Here is a 19,094-nt window from a genome sequence, read left to right as displayed (position 1 = left end):
AGGGTTAGGTGCCTCGCTCAAGGGCACCTCAGTTGTGGGTAAGAGAGCGCAGTTCATTCACTCCCCCCACATACATTTCCTGCCGGTACTGAGACCAGAACCTGCGACCTTCAGGTTACAAGTCTGACTCTAACCATTAGGCCACAACTTCTTCCAACACGCCAATGAATCTCTCTCACAAACAGTTAACACTGCTTCAGTGGATATCAAACACATTCTTTCTCTTTACTTGCCTTGGATAGCTAAACTACTAATTACAATGCCATGGGCCAAGTGTTAAGACTGTGGGCCATTTGGATCTGCTTAACAATATAAATGTGACCCGTGCTGGCAAAAAAAGTCAGAATGCGCACAGGATTATTCCGAGCTACAGGCAAAACAAGTGAAAAATGTTGATTTTTGAGGTTTTCACAAAAATGTGTTCATTAAGCTTCGACTGGGTAAACCCAGCCTGATCTGCCGGCGATTTGATTTCGCCCTGCAACTCAGTCTGGAAACCTGTACATTCATTTCTACTGCTTCTGTTACACTTTTGCGGTAACCAATCACAGACGGGCTTATCCACCTGGCGCGCTATTGGTGGGTTTAACCCGATGACGGATAGAGAAGTGATGGGTCATTGCCCGTTGATCACACCTCTTGTGGTCTGATTGGTTGAAGGACTATCCAATTGCGTACAGAGTCATTTAATTTATGCTCATTGATCACGCCTCTTGTGCAGTAGAAAATACAGAGCAGACTCCCCAGACCAATGTTCAATCTTACATTGAGCTTGGTCTGGTGATAGCCAGACAACATTAAGCCCTCATCTAGCGATCAAAATCCTCCAAATAGCAATTAAGCTTCTAAAAGTATCTTTATTGGTGTGTTTTCTGGGAGGAGTACCTTTCCTTTGTCCATGAAAGCGATCTCACTCGCGCTGACATGCGCACGATCCCGATATACACACATACACAGAATTATAGTATTTAAAAATATCTGTCTTGGTGAGTATTCACGCAAATATTATCTGTTATGTCTTATGTGAACTTTTGGTTAACTGTTGTTGTGGAAAAACATCCGTGCAGTACAGTAGGTCTAAATGTATAGCTAGTTGACATATAGTCTGTTTCATTAATGTTAATCAAACAATCATGGTATCATGGGAAAAAAAGTTGAATATATATTTTTCAGATTTGGTGTTTTTACCAGGGATTTTAAGCATTGGTTACCAGATGATTTTGATGTGGAACCTTCAGAAAACTTTAACTCGATTTTTCTCAAAATTGACTTTGCTGACTCTATCGACTTCAAACAGGTGTAGCTCAGTCATTTTTTGTCTGATTCAAACAAACCATACATCTTTTTGAAGGGTTTTTAATAATTGAAAATAACAATAACCAATGTTTGCTCATTGCGACTCATTTTGCCAGCACGGGTCACAAATGATTTTAATCCATTTAACATTTCTGGGTATTTTACAGTGTCCCTGTTACACATACATACATGTACTTACTGTAATAATAACAGTAACATTATGCATAATTACCAAACCCTAAACCTAACCACAATTACATAGTAAGTACATGTTATGCACTATAACAAGGACACTTTAAAATAAAGTGTAACCCATTTCTGAAACTTGTATTAAGTTAGTAATAGTAATTACAGATGTGGTGTCAATTCATTTCTATAATTTGATTTGACACTGCAGGAACTGGAGTCATGTGGTGACTAACAAATCATTGCTAGTTTGTTAAAACACGACATCTCAAACATGAGTTCTGTACAGACATGGTAGTGCTTTATTAAGATTTGTAACAGTGGGCGGAGTCATCTACTCCTCCACCAGTGGCGGAGGAGAAAGCTTTAACTGGAAGTTCTCGCTGTGATAAATACTTCCTGTTCCTGGAGGGGCAGGATTCGACAGTCCGGCCCTCTCATTGCCATGGAAATGGGTGAGTTCTGTCAGAACAGCAAGCTGAAAAACAAAGAAAACAGAAATGAAAAGTGTGGCAGGGCAAAGGTAGGGAAACAATTAATAATAATTCAAAATAGTAATTAATTACAATAACAACAAAAAACAACAACAACGATATGCATTGTGTAAAGCGCTATACAAATAAATGTGAATTTAATGGAATTATTATTATTACTATTATATTATTATTGTAATTCTAGATATATAATATAATATAATTAATATGATGTTAATAATAATAGTTCTTATAATTCTAAAACATTTTCCTTAAAATTGAGCAAGACAGCACAGTCATCCTCACACACGAGGATGAGTAAATGTATGCACTTAATGACAATTAACTTTTTATTGACAACTGAAGCAATCTGCTGGTGTTGGTGGCATGGTTAGTTGAAGTTATGCCGCAACATGGGTTGCACCACACATTGAGATGTACAGAACTGAGATGTAACTCTCACCACCCAACCCCCCACTCATTAGCAGTACTGGCCTATCCAGAGTCATTCATTAATGTGTATATTTTCAGCAGGGACCTCGTTACAGCCAGAGCAATCAATGTGCATTTAACGAAACAGCATGAATCAAACGGCATAATCTATCTTTCTCTCTCCAGCTTCACTTTGAAGACCTCCTTTGCATCTTTTACCATCTCCTTCCCTCTCTGATCTCACTCATATTTCCCTTTCCTCATTTCCATCCACTCCCCCTCAAACCAAACCTTTTTGCTGTGGACAAACCAACTTTTCAGCATCAACTAATTTTTCATTTCACCCTTTTTCGGCCTTCTTTCTTCTGCTGATTATTAGCTGTCTTCAAAACAGACTGCCATTTATAAGCCACAGTTCTATTCCTCATTCACTCTTTTCTTTTTTTTTCTTTCGTTGCCCTATCTAAACCGGACACCTGCTAAGCGAAGGCTATGGAGAGTGTCATGGATAAAAGCAAATACAGAAGCAGAAAGCACGTCAGTGGCTAATCATCGCCTGTCACCACAGTGGCTTATTATTATTATCCCCGTACTGTTAGCAAACAGGCTAAACACAGAGTATGAAGTCTGGGCACATCTAATGCCGGTAACAGTCTCTTGGTCATACTTTACTATGAGCAATTTTCCACTACTAAAAAGGCTCATACATCGCTGTTGAAGTGCCTAGCATTAGACACCATGGTAACCATGTTTCATTTTCAGCTTTTACTGCAGCTATAGAATAAACGTATAGACATGTTTGTTTGTCTGTCTGTTTAAGGAAGATTTAGTTGCTTCTATAAGAAAGAGACACTACAACATATTCATGTATTCATGTGTTGTACTTCTGAATGCACTATTGCTTGTAATGGCATTTCAGGGTGAGTCATATATGGAGGCGCTGTATGAAAAGTTCGCCTTTGCATGATTTCATTACACTGGTGGAGAGCTCTCAAAGTGTTGAATATAAAAAAGGGCAAACGCACTGCTTGTGCCTACTGTAAATTCCATATATGGATAAGGGTGAAAAGTGTGACAAAGCAAGCAATTTTCCAGAACCGCCATTTCACACAGATAGAGCTGTTGATATTACTTGTGTCCGAGTACAAGGGAAATGAAAAAAAAAAAAAAAAACTTGTTAGGGGTCTAAAATAATTCACATTTCTTTGAAAATACTTATATGTTATACAAAAATTTCTAACAAAAAAAAAAATACAGAAATAAATAATAATAATAATAATAATAATAATAAAAATAAAAATCAACACTTGTGAGTTGAAGAATTGTGTGTGGGAGATCATTTGTAAAAGACCTTATTTGATTTTTAAAGGGATGGGTCCATCAACTGTTTGGTTAACCACATTCTTCAAAATATCTTACTTTGTGTTCAGGAAATTCATACAGGTTTGGAACTTGAGGGAGAGTGAATGATTAAAAAAATATTCATTTTTGGGTGAACTATCCCTTTAACAGGAGTGAAAGCGAGGCTGTGATGGACAGACATACATCTCTTCAGTGGGTCGTACTGTTATTTAAAGAGGTCATGAACTACGTTTTTTATTGTTTTATGATGTTTCCTCGGGGTGCACTTATAATGTTAGAATGCTTTTTACATCAAAAATTGTCATAACTTATAAATAAAAGGCATTTTTCCTACCCTGATTTTAGCCCTCTGCTCTGAACGCTCTGTTTTAAGGGGCGTGTCTGTTGTGAGCGTTCAGTGTAAACACCCACTGATGTGATTGGCTAATGTCTTTGCATTTGAAATAGTATTACTCCCTCTTTTAGCTCGTTTTTACAGTTACAGCTCACATGGTTAACTAATCATGAAAAGTATGGCATTACATTTAGATCTATGGCATTATATTAATATTGTGGCATGAAAGGTTGCAGTGATGAGCATTGTAGCCGATCACACACATGTTGAGCGCATGAAAGCAGCGATCTCGTCATTACAACTTAGTTTGTGTACACTAATAAATGCTTTCATCATAACTAACAGTGCAAATGTGATATAGTTAAGAGATTCGTTGAATAAAACGGGAGTCACTGATAAACTCTCCTGTTTGATTGACAGCTGCAGCGCGTGATGCTCAAACGATTGTAAAGGAGCGTTCTTTGATCGCTTTCTTTATAGAATTTAATCACCGTTAAATAACAGATTATTTTCATACTACTAAGAGAAACAACGCAAGTTGATGTTTAGTGACTGGTCTGATGTACTGACTCTCAGACAAAGTCTGTCTACATGAATCATCACATTTCAGATCAGGCATTAGAATGAACGCAGTTCATTTACATGTTGCATTACTGTTGAGCCAAGGCACTGCACAATAATTGTAATCTTAATAGGCATGTTTATTGCTTTGTAGCTCGAAGGTTTAACACTAGAGGCCTATGTCACATGCGCAAATCGGTGGGCAGGGCTAAACAGGCAGTGATGAAGTAGGTGTTGATCTTCTTCTTCCCTTTGACGTCATAGATCCCCACTTTGAAAAACCTGTCGTTTGTTGGGCCTGGTGTCTATAAAAGCTTTTCTATGACTAACAAGAAAGTTTTCAGCTCTGAAGCTTACAGGATATTCTTATATTACCATATATTTTATATATCAAAAGCTCAAAGGAAAGTTGATTTCTCAATTCATCACCCCTTTAATGTGTTTTGGATTGTTCTGCTGATGAAACACTGCAAAAATATATTTCCAGTAGACAAAAAACTCTAGACAATATGAGCTGTGAAAAATTCTAAATGATCTAGGAGCTATATATATATATATATATATACCATACATATATAATATATACCATATCTATATATAATAGTATTTTTTTAACAGCGGATGCCATCGAAAACACTTAAGTCTATCCGTCACAGCCTTGATTTCATACCCGTCATTGGTGCTACTCTGAATAAGATCTATATATGAATGTTTCTATGTGTGTTCATAATGGTTATTATGCTGCAGGTAGACAGACTCTCTCTCTCATGCAGTGTCTGGTTTGACAAGCCATTGTATTTGGCCCTGGGATGAAGGCATACGAGATGACAAAATGACAAAAAGGGGAAAAACCATGCTCCCTCATGTGCCCTCACTTCTACAGAAATATATGGGTGATGTTTAATTTTAGGGGAACAATGGGATAATTTTAAAAGAGAAAATGGCAATAGTCCAGATAATTCACTCAAAATTTTTAATTCATCAAACACAAATGAAGGTGTGTTTAATGAAACTTGAGAAATTTTATCAACCAAAATGTTCAAGCTTCAAAAAGTCTTTAAAGACATCGTAAAAATAATCTATTGGATTCGCTTCATATGATGAACAGATTTAACTTTAGCTTTAAACACAAAATTAAATCTACTTGGAGGTTTATTAAGGCCATGATCAGACCTTCCAGGCCATGTAAAAAACATTTATTTTAACAGAGATTAAACATCTTCAAACATGTTTAAGTAGTCAAAATGCCCCTTAAAAAAATCACTCATATAGTCTATTAAACTCCTTTCTTTCTCCATCCTCAATCTGTCCTTTTACCTCTCTTCAATCTCATCCTTCTCATTCATTTACTCCAAACACCCTCCACCATTTCATTGCTTCTGATATTTTATTTCCCTTCCATCCTTCCCTCTCAACACAATCCCTTTGCTTCAGCTGTATTTCTCTCTATCGCACGCTTGTCTCATCTCTTTCTCCAGACTTCATTTGTCTTCTTCGTCTTCTTCCTGGAACTGCTGCATCGAAGGGAAATGGACCGACTGGGACCTCAAAGAGAGCAATCAAAGCTCAGCCCTGACAAAGCATCAGAGAAACCCTGACAACCACGCGCACACACACGCACGCACGCGCACGCACACACACACACACACACACACACACACACACACACACACACACACACACACACACACACACACACACACACACACACACACACACACACACACACACACACACACACACACACACACACACACACACACACACACACACACACACACACACACACACACACAGATTTCAGAGACACTCTTAAACAAGGCACACACAAACACATGAACATTCCACATCTTTCATCTCTTGGTCAAAATCAAATGTTCCAGTAAGCTTAATCAGCAGGTCCAGAAACGTTCAGACAGCACTTCAAAAACCACATATACGCTACTGCTGACATAATCACAAATGGAGCTTATTGCCAGCACCTGCCTGGCAGCCTTCTCATTAATGCTATAAAGGAAAACACACACCCACACGTGCCAAGCTGGTATTCTCAGGTGTTGGGAGTGGCTCTTTAAAAACATCAACACTCTATCTGTTTTTCCACTTCTCAGTTTAATTAATCTCTCTCTCTCTCTCTCAAACACACACACACATGCATGCACGCACGCACGGGCGCACACACACATACACATTCAATCTGTTCAGCTCGGTTTCTTAATGCAAATCAGAATTTCATAATCTCCACACAGACAAAGGAACAACGGGAGACACTAACCACACATGCACAAACACACACCTTGTCCGACGCTCTGGTCTTTTTTCCTATCCACTCATCCTCTGAAACCATTTACGGTTTAATTAAAGAGCTCAGAACTGGGCTGTGCAGTTCTGCTGTGTTAATTATGGGAAGTCTATTGGGAATGTGTATGCGTGTGTGCTGACCAAACAGTTCTAATAAAACTCTTGAGGACACTTGTGTTAGTAACTGAGGGATTGGCACAAAAGACTGATGTGTGTTTACCAGACTCTCCGCCTCATGGGAGATGGCCATGTCAATTCATGTCCCACCCTAAAGCTCTGCAGGGAAAACATCTACTGTTCACACTCTCTTATGCTCATCAAGGCTGTATTTATATGATCAAAAATACAGTAAAAACTAATATTGTGAAATGTTATGCATGTAAAATAACTGGATTTGAAAATATTTTATATTTTACTATTTAAAATATATTTTATTCCTGTGTTAGTAAAGCTGAATTTTCAACGGCCATTTACTCCATTCTTCAGTATCACACGATCCTTCAGAAATCATTCTAATATGCTGATTTGATGCTCAAGAGACATTTATTATTATAATTATAAATGTTGAAAACAGTTGGGCTGCTTAATATATTTGTGGAACTCAAACTTTTGAACAGTTTTTCTTTCTTTTACAGCGGTTCATTGGGGTGGTTGAGGTGCTATATAGCACCGTTACCGTATAAAGAACCTGTTAAGCCCAGTATGGTTCTTCAGCGTTTTTTTTGGGGTGGTTAATGTGCTATATACATATTTTTATATATTACAAGTTTTGGGATGGCTGCCTTTACATGCACATGAACTTTAATGACATCCCATTCTTAATCCATAGGGTTTAATATGGAGTTGGCCCACCCTTTGCAGCAATAACAGCTTCAACTCTTCTAGGAAGGCTTTCCACAAGGTTTAGGAATGTGTTTAAGGGATTTTTTGACCATTCTTCTAGAAGCTCTAATTCATACCAAAGGTGTTCTATCGGGTTGCGGTCAGGCCAATCAAGTTCCTCCACACCAAACTCGTTCCTCCATGGCTTAATGGGCCTTACTTTGTGCACTGGTGTGTGGTCATGTTGGAACAGGAAGGGGCCATCCCCAAACTGTTCCCACAAAGTTGGGAGCATGAAATGGTCCAAAATGTCCTGGTATGTTGAAGCATTAAGAGTTCCTTTCACTGGAACTAAGGGGCCAAGCCAAGCCCCCATCCAACCAAACTTTACACTTGGCACAATTCCACTTGGCACAAGACCAACAAGTTGCTGTTGTTCCCAATTGCTTCCACTTTGTTATAATACCAGTTCACCGTGGAATATTTGGTAGTGAGGAAATTTCACAAATGGACGGTACCACGCTTAAATTAGATTCTGAGAGCGACCCATTCTTTCACAGATGTTTGTAGAAGCATCTGCATGGCTAGGTGCTTGATTTTACACCTGTGGCCATGGAAGTGACTGGAACACCTGAATTCAATGATTTGGAGGGGGTGTCCCAATACTTTTGGCAATATAGTGTAGCACCACTGCCATACAAAGAATCTATTAAGCCCCTGTATAGTTCTTTAAAGGTTCTCTCTTAGTTTAGTTGGGGAAAGGATTAAAAAACTACATTAAAATACAGCATATTTCCTGAAGATAACGTGGTTATGAACATTTTGCCCCAAGGCCCCCTCATAAGGAAATATTCCAGGAACCCCACTCAAGACTTTTTGACCTCAGAAAAGCATAAAAGTGATTCAAAACAGCTTTTGCCATTGTAGTAAATTACCATTCATAGAAAACATACGAGAGTGGAGTAACAGATCTAAAATATAAGTAGGAGAATGGGGTGGTTCTATGGTTCTACATAGCGGCATTTAACAAAGGTGCTTTATAGCACCTTTAAAGATAGGTGCTATATAGCACTTAAAGTGATTTCCCTATGATTGCAAGCCAATGAACCACTTTTCAATCAAATGATTTCCTAGAAATGGACCTCAGCTTTCACTTTTGTAAACAATAACACATAATAGAAACAATAATACTCTCTGTGCGGTCTATCTATGTTAGCAGATAACAGCATAAAATGCAACCTTAGAATCATATTGAATATACTGGGGGTTTTTTCTGTACAACCCAAATATTTTGTTGACTGCTGGCAAATACTTCAGACATTTATATTGTTCATCTAATAAAAAGTTATTTGTAGAAGGAGTACTTTCTCTGAAAGTACTGATGTAAGGCTGATGTAAGTGATAACGTACATCAGCCACTAATTATCGAAATGCTACCAATCAGAATCAAGTACTCCAAAGAGAAAGGCATTAAAAGGGATGAGAAGATGGCCTATTTTTCAGATATTTTAGGATGGTGCGAGATGGGGCAGAGAGTGCTTGAGGAACACGGGGACAGTGAAGAGAATGTCAAGCAGGTCAAACTACACACTACACTACTAAAAGTCACATATTTAAAGGCCACCTGGATTTTTATTATCAAAACTATGAGTGGCAAAGAGAGTGATGGCACTTCAGGGCACTTTCATAGTGAAAGCTACAGTACATAGTGAAGACATTCAAACAGAAAAACAAATTCAATCTCAAAGAAAAAAGGGTTGTATTATGAAAGACGTTCCTCAGTGTTTTGAGGAGGGAGGCCTAAGGATCTAAAGTGGTCAGTTATTTCATCCTGATCTCATGAAAATGCATATCTATAGCACAAACTGTATTTATCGTATGCATGTAAAAACTAATTTTGGCGGTATTCGTACTATATATACACATTTCATGAGAACGTGTTGGTTATTTGCATTATTCCAAATGTGACTCTTCAAGCACTTATTTTTCTTTATCCTCTCTTTTCCAACCACACATGCACAAACAGCTTTGCACAAACAGCTTTTTCCAGCTTTGATTAAGCTCCGAATGGCTCTGTGATGGTTGGTGTTTGTTTAGACATTCCAATCTTTGTTTGGAATGGAAGGAAGTGTATATAAAATAATAATAAAATGAAGCATGTTTATATATACAGTATATATTTAGTTATGGTTTCTCAAATGAAGACCCCAAAAGAAGAATTACTGTTAATTAGGTAAACACACATATAAGAATATTCAGCCAAATCATATGAACATATGAATAATCAAATTTTAGACTATTTATGCATATCACTTTCATAACTCCCTTCGTTTATTGATACAAAGCTGTAAAATGGTCTTACAATAATATTTAAAAAGGTTGACACTAACATAATAGGCAGGGGCAGTGTGCAGCTACTACCCTTGATATTCAGTAATATTATTGTTTTGACTGCACTGACACTATTAAATGAGAACAAAACTTGAACTGAATTGAGCTGGTCGATGACAGAACTGTTTTCTGCAGATGAGCTTTATAGCTGATTTGACTGTTAATTGATTAACTGAATTGAATCAACAAAGCAGTAAAATTGTCCTATTCCTAAATCTTTGACGCGTATTTAAACAAAAATAACAGGTAATACGGCAGAAGCAGGATAGAGATAATAACATATATAATGTACTATTCAAGCTGGAATATTACTAACAATAATAAAAGTGGGACATTCATCAAATATGCGTTTCCTGGCTGTGTGGAAGCACCTATGGGCCTGTTTAATGTTAGAATAAGTTTTTTTTTTTTTACCAAGGCCACCCTTAAATGGTTTAAGGCACATTACAGCCTGGATTGTTATTTTAACATTGTCATAGAATAAAAGTCTATTCATAATGAAAGCTAATATTCACTTGGAATTTTCACCAAAACTTTAAAATCAAAACAATGCATTCCTATGGATTTACACTGCAGACAGAATCAGATGACAAATGTTTTTTTCAACCTGATTTTTTTTAGTTCCTCGCAACACAATATATATTTTTATTTTATTTTTTAAAGTTAGAATGTTTTGCTATTTTGCTTTACTACAAATGATATGTGTTTTTGTCAGACTTTAAAAGCAAGGGAGAATAAGACAAAAAACAAACACAAAACAAAACCCCTTGACTATGTGCACTTCAGAAGAAAAATGTCCCCTTTAACAGAGTCCTTTCAAGCATTGAGTTATACTTTTATTTAGCACTATGCTTTGGGGACACTACTAGGAGCTATAAAAAGTTGTAATCCCCTTTTGCCTTGAGCATTAGGTCTGCTAACCTTAGTCTAAAGTGATTTGGTCTCATCACACCTCTTCCTCCAGATTATTGAGTCTTTCATCCCTGTGGGAAAACTACAGCCAAGTTGTGTCACCCTTCTGTACAACCTAGATTGATGCACTGTGAATATCATTGATTAGCAATGTTTCCATCCACCTATTTTTATGCGCATTTTGGGATATCACATAAAAAACTTGGAAACAAGATGCACATCAATTCTAAAAATGTGCATAAAAAAACTTTGTGTTCGTTTGAGTCTGATAAATGTTTTATCTGATAAGAAAATGTGCATAAACAACAGTGGAAATACATTAAATAAATAAATTCCTCGTTTCGCATCAATTTGTGCAAAGGGACAGCATAACTGGACTAACCAGCGGCCTTTTTGCACAGCATCTGAAACGCTGTTTTAATTGTTTTGAAATGAATTATATTAATGAATTTCGGTATAATTACCTCCCAGAACTGTCTTACACGACTGCGTTCCCAAATCCTGCCGCCAAAAGCAAGATAACGTGTTTATTGCGTTTTGTGTGCTCTGAGACGCAAGTCATTAATTATATACTAAATTTATTACATACAGTGGCTTCTCCTACTTTTCTTAGTGATATTTAGCGGCAGTTTATCAGGATGTGACAATTTCTCCTCGACTCACTGGATGAAAATGCTGCTTTATTTGCAAATGTTTGTGATATTCCAATTTTGTGCATAAGTTAAATGTGCATCCTTGGATGGAAACATAGCTATTGTTGTCTTTCTAGCGAGAGCTATTGTTGTGATAGTTACCCTCTTATATCACAGTCTTCACAAAAATATTATGCAGAACAACTGAGCAGCAAATCAGAATGATTTCTGAAGGATCATGTGACACTGAAGACTGGAGTAATGGCTGCTGAAAATTCAGCTTAGTCGCAGGAACAATCAAAATGGAAAACAGTTATTTTAAATTGTAAAAATATTTCATAAATATTTTTTAATTGCTGTCCGAATCCACAGTTTACAAGACGGAGTTTACAAGAATATATAACTTTAAAATTAACTGTTAATATCCTTTTTGACAACTGTAGAGAATGATTTTAAAGATATAGACTTTTATTACTGAAATCCTGGCAAGTATTCACAAGAGAAATATAATTCATCACCGCTCAAAAAATAAAAATGGGCCTTTATTACGGCAGCAATTATATATGCTAAAATAACCAAGCAGCATTATGTTTACTTCATGTAAATAAGAGGCTGTATTAACTTATTTCCGCTCATTTCCATGTGGAATAAAATGATAAAATTGTATTATCTCTTTATTTTGAGATAATACAAGACAGAAAACCATTTTAACTATAATGTGCATCTATATATCTTCCTATTTTTAAACAGATTTAAATAATTAAATAATAATTAGGGTATAACTTCCTATTATTAAATTAAATATGCATTTATTCTTATTATACCAAGCATATGACAGCATACAATGATGTTATTGACCACGTGAGCAGCGTGTTCCCAGGTGCGCAGGATCACTAAACTCGCTCCTCCACCATGAATAAATCACCATCCGAATGCACAAGTTTTATCAGTGAGGTGGCATGCAAATGTATTTTTACGGACTTCCACGTGGGAAACAATTACCGTCCGAATAGGGCATTAGTATGCATAAAAGAGAATTCTTTCAAAAACATTATAAATATCTTACTGACTCCAAACCTTTGAAATTATTGTAAATATTAAATAGAAAAGATTGTAATGAATAACCAGAGCTGGTGAGGGAGTATTTAAGGTGTGAATAATTTGCACTAAACACACCATCCACACTTACATGTTATGTTTGTATTCATTCTCATACTCAGTGTGCACATGAGTTCATTTGTTCATCTCTCTGAAGCTCACTTTGGCATGAACAAGCCTAGAGTAGTTTGATCCTCATTAACAAGAGTGTGATGTCTAGCACAGAGACAGGAAAAGAATGACAGCATATACACAACCAGACTTCAGCATGTCACAAAGAGCTGACACACAGAAAGGGCATGGACAGACGGATCTGACAACAAATTGTCTCTCTATCTCTCTTTCAGGATGTCTATCTACTTTGACTCTTAAGGCTGAGGACAGATGTTAAGATTGAGAGTGTGATAGGGTGATACTGGATTACCACAGTGACTTCCTATTTCTTCAGAGGATTAGGGTCAAAGATTCAACACAGTGCAACTGCAACATCACATGATCAAACTGAATGGACTGATTTTGGCTGATTGGTAATATGATATTCAACTGGAAAAGAGCATCAACAGCAACTGAAGTCTTCAGTAGGCCACAATGGTTTCCTTTACAGCTACAGATAAAGATCTGACTGCACTTACATGAGCAAAATGTAAACTACACTTACAAATAACATGAAAAGTTGCATAACTGAAACATTCCTATAATTGACAGAATTGTTAAAACAGTGTAGTGGTGATGCAATATTGGTTTTGACAATAAAACTGTTTAAAAATAATAATAATATTGATGGGAATACTACACGTATGATAAATAATGCAGTCCTGGTTGGACACTCTGACACTCTAACAGTACACTTAATATTCAGTAATATTATAGTTTTGACTGCACTGACACCAGAGAATAAAACTTGAACGGAATTGAGCTGGTCGATTAAAGCACTCTTTTCTGCAGAGCTGCTTTATAGCTGATTTGACTTTGTTTCATAATTGATGAATTTTGCCTCATCGACTGTTGTTGAACTGAATAAATTAACATTGAACTTACTCAATTTGAACGACGACATTGTCTTCTGTCTTCTGTAGAGCTGCTTATAGTTGAATTGAACACATTTTATAATTGAACTTTATACAGTTCTTGAACTGAACCGAATTTCCATTGAACTGAATTTAGAGCTGATTTATAGCAGAATTGAATACAGTTGGTATCAGTAATCATTATTTTCATGTTTATCACTGTAAAGCTGCTTTAAAACAATCTGTACCATAAAAGGTTCTATATAAATAAAGGTGACTTGACTTGCCACACAAAATCATGACAAAGGAGATAACAGGCAAAAGCGAGATCCTCAACCTGCACCCGAAAAAAGTCAGCTCGCCAGTGTGGGAGTAAAACAAGATATTTTGTACATTTATGTGGAGTTATAGTCAAAAATGATATTTTTGCCTACGTACACCTGGAGTATTGGAGTTTTTTTAAATTCTTTGGATATAGTGATAATATCATTGTCGTTAATCCTTTTGGCTACAATAATAGTGTGTTGTAGTGAAATTCCAATATTGTGATGGATTAGTGAAATCCAGAAAAAGATAATTTGGTAAATAACTGTACTTTTTTATTAAATCGAGTGAGCAAATGGACTGCATTTATAGCAAATTGCACAAGCGCAATATCTGTCTTTGTTAACATCATATGAGCACAATGAAAAGAAATTACTTTAATGACTTGGTCCATCAAAAGTGAAATAAATTATTATTTACAGCATAATTACATATTACTGACATAACAAAAAAGTAGATAGCCAAAAAGTAGTTATATACAGTGGCAAGAAAAAGTATGTGAACCACTTGCAGAATCTGTGAAAATGTGAATCATTTTAACTAAATAAAAGAGATCATTATTTAGATCATTATCGTTATTTTTTATTTAGTACTGTCCTGAATAATTTTTTTTTTTACGTATAGTCAAGTCAACTTTATTTATATAGAGCTTTTTACAATGCCGATTGTTTCAAAGCAGTTTCACAGTGTTAAACAGGAAAATTATGCAACAGAATTTGATTCGGCCATACAGCCGCTCTGGAGAAAATGGTGATGTCATCCAGCTCATTTCAATTATCATATAGTGACAATGTGGGCAGATCAGTAATTTAGTTGATGTAGTTAATTTAGTTTAGTAGTTAAATTTATTTGCATATTTAGTTGAACATTTTGTGTCCCCAACTGAGCAAGCCAAGCCAAAGGCGACAGTGGCAAGGGAACCAAAACTCCATCAGGTGGCATAATGGAGAAAAATAAACCTTGGGAGAAACCAGGCTCAGTCGGGCTGCCAGTTCTCCTCTGGCCAATTAACAAACAGTGTATGATTAAGATTCTGGCAACCTTACAGGTAAGAAGTCATATTAGATCAGAATATTCGAAAGATCGGAAGCATCACGCCGGAGACGGGTTTATTGAGGATGACGTGTCGATATAGTCCACAAGACAAAAAAATTGCTGAATTTATTAAAATAACCCCGTTCAAAAGTTTATGAACCATTAATTCTCAATACTGCATGTCGTTCCCTGGATGATCCATGGCTGTTTTTTGTTTTGTGATGGTTGTTCAGGAGTCCCTTGGTTGTCTTGAGCAGTTAAACTGCCCAATGTTCTTCAGAAAAATCCTCCAGGTCCAGCACAAGTAAGGTACATAGAGCTTTTAATGCATCGTGTTTCCTTCTGAGTAGTTGTGTTTGAGTCCCTCAATTGTCCTCAGTGTGAAAAGATGGATCTCAAAATCATACAGTCCCTGCTAGAGAGGGTTCAAATCTGCAAAAGATGCTGGAAAACTGAAGAATGTGCAGGACCTGGAGGATTTTTCTGAAGAACATTGGGCAGTTTAACTGCACAAAACAAACAAGGGACTCATGAACAACCATCCAAAAAAAAAAAAAAAAAAACTGTGCAGTAAGGCAGTATATATATATTTATATTTATATGTCATAATCCTTGTCAGACTACCTCCAAATGTGTTTTCAGTGATCCGATCACAGATTAATCCAATCATAATGCGTCTTGAGTACATTTATGCCTGGCTTTTAAAGTGGTCAAGTGTTATCTGATCACAGTAAACAAATATTAATTCCCGGTGTAAATGGGGGCAATGTGACCTCTCTTAATCAAGGGCACATTTAACTGAATTACTATGACACTAAGGCAACTTAGATTTAGCCAGCAGCACTTAGTCGACATAAACCTTTATTTGATTCTGCTGAGTGTATGTGGGTGTGTTCATGTGGGTGAGAGTATATTTGAGCACGTATGTGTGTATGTGATGGATCGAGAGCTATGAGTGGAAATAAAGGCATGAATATGGTCGAATACTACAACTCTCTAATCTGGAAAAAGTATATATAAATACAGAGCAGGAGAAAGGCCTTCCAACCACCCATACACACACATACATACATACATACATAGGTATAACTTATGTGCACAGCTGCCTTTAATACTGAGCAGGTAAAATGTGGAGTACATAGAGATGAGCATTGTGTGTGTGTGTGTGTGTGTGTGTGTGTGTGTGTGTGTGTGTGTGACACTGTAAAACACTTGCATGAAGTTATTCAGATTTTCTCTGTCTGATAAGTCCTTACCCATCAACAGTAATACTCAATGACTCCAGTACACAAAGGCAACACGTACACACACATTGTATTGCGCAACACTCTGCTGTTATGCAATAATCTTGTAAGACACCGACACATGTATATATTCTCAAATGAAGACCAAGACTACACTAAAAATCCCACAAAATATGTTTAGCATTTTTATAAAATAAGACAAACAAATTAGATATAAATAAAATAAAAGTTTTAGTATCATGTACTGCCTCCTTGAGTATCAATGACTGCTTGCAGCCATTATAGTGTATAAGTCCTTCAATTGCTGGATCTCAACATGTGAGGAGTAGCTTGAACAACATGCAAGAACTTAAAGTACCCGGGGGCTTATTTTCAAGAACAGCGGCAACTTCGATGCTCAGGACAAACCAGGGATGGTAACACTTTATTTTACAGTGTCCTTGTTACACGTTACATGTAGTTACTACATTAATTACTGTAAATTGTGCATAATTATATGCAACTAACCTTAACCACATCCTAATCCTAACCATATAGTAAGTACATGTAGTTAAAGTCCCCTTGTGGTGAAAAGTTTTTTATGCTGTTTATATGTCTTTGTGGTGTTGGTCTATGTATGCTTGCCCTTATTTTTCATGTTTAATATGGTAAAGCTGCTTGCTTTTAAACAATTTATTGTGTAAAGTGCTATATACAGTAAATAAACGTGATGTGACTTTAGAGTGCCGAATTGCAGAGCTCGTGCAAACATATCCACTTTACTATGATCAGCTGCTTTTCTTCTATGCTCTATTTAAAAAATGCTCACGGTTTTCTCAAGTTTGTTGTAGGGCTGCACAATATATCGAAATATCACAAATGTATATATCACGATATGCATATCCCAACGGCACACAATATCTGAATGATTTTAATAGGCTACTTCAACATTGTGAAAAGTGTACGTTTTAGGTTGACGCATACAGCAGAGAATAGACTGGGCACACGACTGTTACTTATGTGACTTGCTTGATGTTAAAAATAGTTATTAAACGCAATAACTTGCGAAAAACAACTCCTTGCAGTCTCGCACTGTCTGCTGACCGAAACACACACCGAAACGTTTTTTCGTATTTAACAAGGTATTGCATATCGCATTTTTCTTCAATATCACACAGCCCTATTTTGTGTGTTTATTTTGTTATAGAGAGGAAAGCGCACAGCTAGGGCTGTACGATTAATCGAAAAATAACCGAAACCGACATTCAGAACCTCTAACCAACATATTTTTCCCATGTCGGTTATTTCTGTTTCCACGTGACTCCGCCCCATCAGTCACATCAAGTGCAGTTTGCAGGCACACAGAGATGCAGGAGCATTGGAGTGTTTATAGTAGCCCAGAAACTCAACCGTTATAGGCATATATTTTAATACCTTTAAAGTAGGTATTAAGTAGCCTACAAACCACAGCTTCATAATGAATGGAGACGGTATGAGTAATTCACACACAATCACTCTCTCATTAATGCATTCAAATAAATGTAATGTAGGCCTACTGTGTTAATTTATCTGTATCTGATGTACAACAAACAGAAATCTGCTCCATAGACAATAACTGCTGAAAGAGAACCGTTTCCTTCAAGTATTTTAAAATCACAAAGAAATGCACTTTTTCATTAGAAAAAAAAAATTCCACCTTTAATAGTAGAAAATATTTACAGTAAAAACTTTATCAGTGAACTTACTCAAAAACCTTAATATGAGGGCAAAAAGAAAAAAGAAAAAAAGAAAAATAATCGTTCATTAATCGTAATCGAGGTCAAATGTTCAATTAATCGAGGTTTTTCTTTTTGGTCAAATCGTTACAGCACTACGCACAGCACATATTTACATATTCATTTAACCTAGTTAACTGTCACTGGCCCACCGGTGGGCCCATTTGCCACTGCGTATTTAAAAAAATTATATCCTATATTTATCCTGATCTAATATTGACAAACTATATATCATTCGAAAGCTTACGAACTCAAGATTCATCCTGTGAAAACCGTTTTGAAATCGGACGTTGTGTTACCATGGAAACGGTACTCTAAATTCTTCTAGCGGCTCCTCCCCTAGTGGGTGTCATCATGTTTCATATTACAACATTATTTCAAATACTTTATAATAAAAACCTTTTCTAATCTTGACAAAACATATATCATTTGTTAAAGGAGATTGCATAAAAAAATCTATGGAATTTCAATGACACCCAGTGGCTATTTGTGGTACAGCGTCTAAACTAAATCTCATGGGAATTTCAATTTTTGTGATATCAACTTCAAATTTGGAACACAAATTGGTTAGACATATGGCTTTGATTTGATAGTAATTTTAGAGTGGAAATTATTTTGTAACATATATATTTTATATTAAATATTTAATACAGTAGATTTGATTTGCAGTCAATTTAAACTTCCATAACTTTTTCATACTTTCATTTTTTGATTTCACTTGAGCAATAATCTGCTGACTGTCTTCTTTAAAATGAGACCAAACTTATGTCTATATTCCAAAGCATTCTTGAATTGCAACCATTTAAGTTTGGATAGTGCATTTTCATGTATATTTTCAAAAAGGGGGGGTGACAGTTAACAGGTTAAAGCTGCTGTCCGTAACTTTTTTGTGTTCAAGATTTACAACAATTATATAATGAGAAAGTACAA

At 36.3% G+C, this 19,094-nt stretch overlaps 1 protein-coding gene across 1 annotated transcript in view; it reads right to left on the bottom strand.

The window, feature by feature from the left end:
• Positions 1-1,347: 1,347 nt before the first annotated feature.
• The window catches only part of vps8 (VPS8 subunit of CORVET complex), a 139,827-nt gene continuing 122,080 nt past the window's right edge, over positions 1,348-19,094 (bottom strand). The window contains 1 exon segment of the mRNA XM_079813195.1: positions 1,348-1,960. Within this exon segment, the coding sequence (XP_079669321.1) occupies positions 1,817-1,960 (144 nt within the window). The 3' untranslated portion in view covers positions 1,348-1,816.

The sequence above is a fragment of the Gobio gobio genome (assembly GCF_949357685.1).
Source record: "Gobio gobio genome assembly, chromosome: 3".
In the NCBI taxonomy this organism is placed as follows: domain Eukaryota; kingdom Metazoa; phylum Chordata; class Actinopteri; order Cypriniformes; family Gobionidae; genus Gobio; species Gobio gobio.
This window is presented reverse-complemented; position numbering and strand designations above follow the sequence as displayed.